At 37.9% G+C, this 3,193-nt stretch overlaps 1 protein-coding gene across 1 annotated transcript; it reads right to left on the reverse strand.

Annotated features, from left to right (window-relative positions):
- Positions 1-777: 777 nt before the first annotated feature.
- Positions 778-2,099, reverse strand: LOC114533488. Its single transcript, XM_028555017.1, has 2 exons — positions 1,623-2,099; positions 778-1,468 (listed from the first exon to the last, which is right to left on the reverse strand). The coding sequence occupies exons 1-2, from the start codon at positions 2,009-2,011 to the stop codon at positions 778-780; spliced, it is 1,080 nt and encodes a 359-aa protein (XP_028410818.1). The 5' UTR covers positions 2,012-2,099.
- Between the last annotated feature and the right edge of the window lie 1,094 nt (positions 2,100-3,193).

Genomic DNA, 3,193 nt, shown 5'->3' on the forward strand with positions numbered 1-3,193 from the left:
TCGATACTTGACGGGTTATACGTTGGGGAAAACAACGAAAAGTTAAGTGAATTTCATTTTAAAGACGGAAAAGGCGATATTCATCACGGGCGGTTAATCACTTTGAAGAGAAATGGCAAAATGGATGTAGCATATGCTGTCTACACTCTGTCATTTGAACTGACTGAAAAAGAAACGAAACACGACTCGTGTGATTGGTGGTTTTACGTGTTTCCAGTTACTTCTACAACCACAGAAAAAGAAATTCAAACTTTAAACGAAGACGAAAAAAATAAATTTAGTCAATGGTGTGAAGTGAAATTGTATCATTGTGTTGTTGATGAATGTCCAAATAATGAGAAGTGAACAAAACAAATTTCTTGTTACATATAATATGATATAACTGCTTGCAAATATAGAACACGAAATAACATACACTGACATTATAGATCGAAGAATTTTTTTAATTATATGAGCCGAGGGGAGTTGGTAGGGTTGGGTTATATGTATATAGGAAACAATTGTATTATTAGGTCACGTAACTACGTACATTTTTCCTTTTCATAATCAACTTTTTCAAAATCTTTAGATTCATTTCCATGCATTCGAAAAATATGTAAGCTATGACACTTCTCTATAGCAACCATTATTGTCAAAATTTTACGAGAAAAAAGTCAAGAATTCAATGCCTATGATAAGTTTTTTATTGTTCAGTACATGCATGGTGTTTTGTACACCGTTATTGCTATCGTACGGTGCTACACGACTCCTAAGTTCATCAACTTTGTCAACGTCTGTTTATTTGGGGTCTCTATTCCACCCCGTTGCTTCGGTATTTGTTGGAGGTGGTTCATTTGGGTGAGGATACAGCGCGTATCCAGATGTCTGAGCTGTAGGTGCTGGAGGTCCCCCATACGCTGATGACACGCCTGAACCTATCGGTGGATACGGTGCTGTAGGCATACCAGTACCGTCGGGTGAAGAAGACGCAAAGCCAAAGGCTGGGGCGGTGGGTTGCTGGGTAGTGGGAGGATCGTAAATAAACCAAATACTGTGAACAAACTTTGCGGAAACATCACCAGCCATGTAGACTCTCCAACTTCGTGCAGCAAAAGCCTCGACGATATTGCATAGAAAGCTTCGTATGTGATACGCGTCGTTATTCAAGCTACCATTAAATGGGCACCCGTTCAGTTTGAACTGCCAGACGCTAACGAAACTTAAATTCGTAACTTTTTCTTCTTGTATTCCTATTGACCAACGACTTAGGAAAAGTTTTTTGAAAGATTCAACAAGTTCGGTAGGTATGTTGATACATCGAAATTTGTCCGCATCGTCAAGACTCAAACACATGATCGAGCAGTGCTTTGGTTCACGTCGTTGGAAAATAAGCACAGATTTATCAGTTGCTCGCCTTGAGATATCAATGGCAGCAATATTATGCCAACCTTGATTTAACATTGCTTCGAGAATCTTTAATATCAAATACCTATAAAATAATACGATGAATTCAGTAAAATGAATTGCGATAATAGGTTTCAGGATACCAGAGGGCTTTTGGCTTATTGATTCCAGATTTCCAGGTGGTAAATTTGAAGATGTTCAGTGCTCAGGAATGGGTCATGAAAACTAAGATGTATCACCTTGCCATCACTGATTCTTCTTTACAAGAATGCCAAGGATTTCCAGAGATCTTAAACTCCCAACTGCCATGATGATCCTTCTCCTCCTGTATCCTTCCATGAGACCAAACATTCTGGATGACACCACGAATCATATTCACTATACTCTCGGGAGCGCAAATAACACGTAAACTATCTGTCCTATACAAACTGATCGTGCAAAACTGCCCTGGCTGTCCGGCAGGCAGTTCTGGGTCATAACGAAACAATATCGAATCTGCCGTACTTTGAAGGTTAACATTCACTGTAAAAACATACTGATAACTATAGAGTGTGGCAACTATGTTTTGCAGAAGCACCTTGGCCATGACTGATTGCAGATCTGTTGCCCACCATGGATTCCCTGACATCTTTATTTCCAACACACCATTTTCGTATGATTCGTTCTGTATTCCTTTTGTCCAGTGATGGTATATAACCTGTTTTAGTGGTGCAATAAGGTGTGATGGAAGGTTTAGAATTTGCAACTTGTCTGAGCTACTAAGACCAACACAAACAAATGGATGGACAGTGGTGAAATTAGTTGGAGACCTCTTTAGAAAGATTGTACTTTTATAGTTAAATCGCCCCAGGTCACAGGAGACCACAATCCTCCAACCCAAAGTATACAATCTATTAAGAATGGTGGCAATCAGTTGCCTTGCTTGCTGTGAAGTGCTGGAGCTGGATGTTTGAAAAAATGGATTACCTTGAAAAATTGAAGGTATGTACAATATGGTTTGTTCTTCGTGCAGTTTCGAGATACAGTTTCTAAGGTTTTTTAGTAGCAGGGTATAGATTTTTCTCAAGTATCATTTATGTTGTCTTTTTGTTATGTTGTCAGTATACATCTATATATACTGGATAAAATACATGAACTAAAAATACATGATCGATATTCATTCACAATCATTGGCAAACCTAAAATTAATATCCTTACAGCATGGGCTTGAAACTTAATTCCATTCACACAATATGATTAGTTTGCTTTTTCTCTCTATCTAATTTGTAATCAAAAGTCAGTATTCAAAACAATTAAACAACATTCTTTTGATATTACCTTTGACTTTAAACATCCAGCCTGTGCCACATATAGCACCCTCTCTTTGAATACCATTAGGCCAAGCATCAATAATAGCTTGTCGCATGGTAGATAATGCTCCACTGTCATGGTGGAGTACAGTAATACCATCACCATTGTGAAGTGTAATGCACATTGTTGAAAAACCAGGTGGTACTTGGACAAGAGGAAGGGAAGTATCATTCCCCATGGTGATAACAGCTAATGCTAAAATGCTAAATACAACAATTAATCAGTGGCGTTAAAGCCAATGCATTTGATGGTTAAGGGTGCAGAAAAGGAACACAATCACAGTAGAGGCATGTAAAGATCAGGTGGATAGTTATAGTCATACATGCCAAGCTTTACTTACACAATTCCAGAAGTCGAAATTGTTTACAATTTCATTGAAAATTATATTTAGTTTATTGAAAAAAGGTTTCTCTATTAATTCTTCTACAAACAAAAATTGATGGAGAAGTTGAGGCGGAAA

Source organism: Dendronephthya gigantea, unplaced genomic scaffold (assembly GCF_004324835.1).
Source record: "Dendronephthya gigantea isolate DGI-Jeju-01 unplaced genomic scaffold, DenGig_1.0 000092F, whole genome shotgun sequence".
Lineage (NCBI taxonomy): Eukaryota > Metazoa > Cnidaria > Anthozoa > Malacalcyonacea > Nephtheidae > Dendronephthya > Dendronephthya gigantea.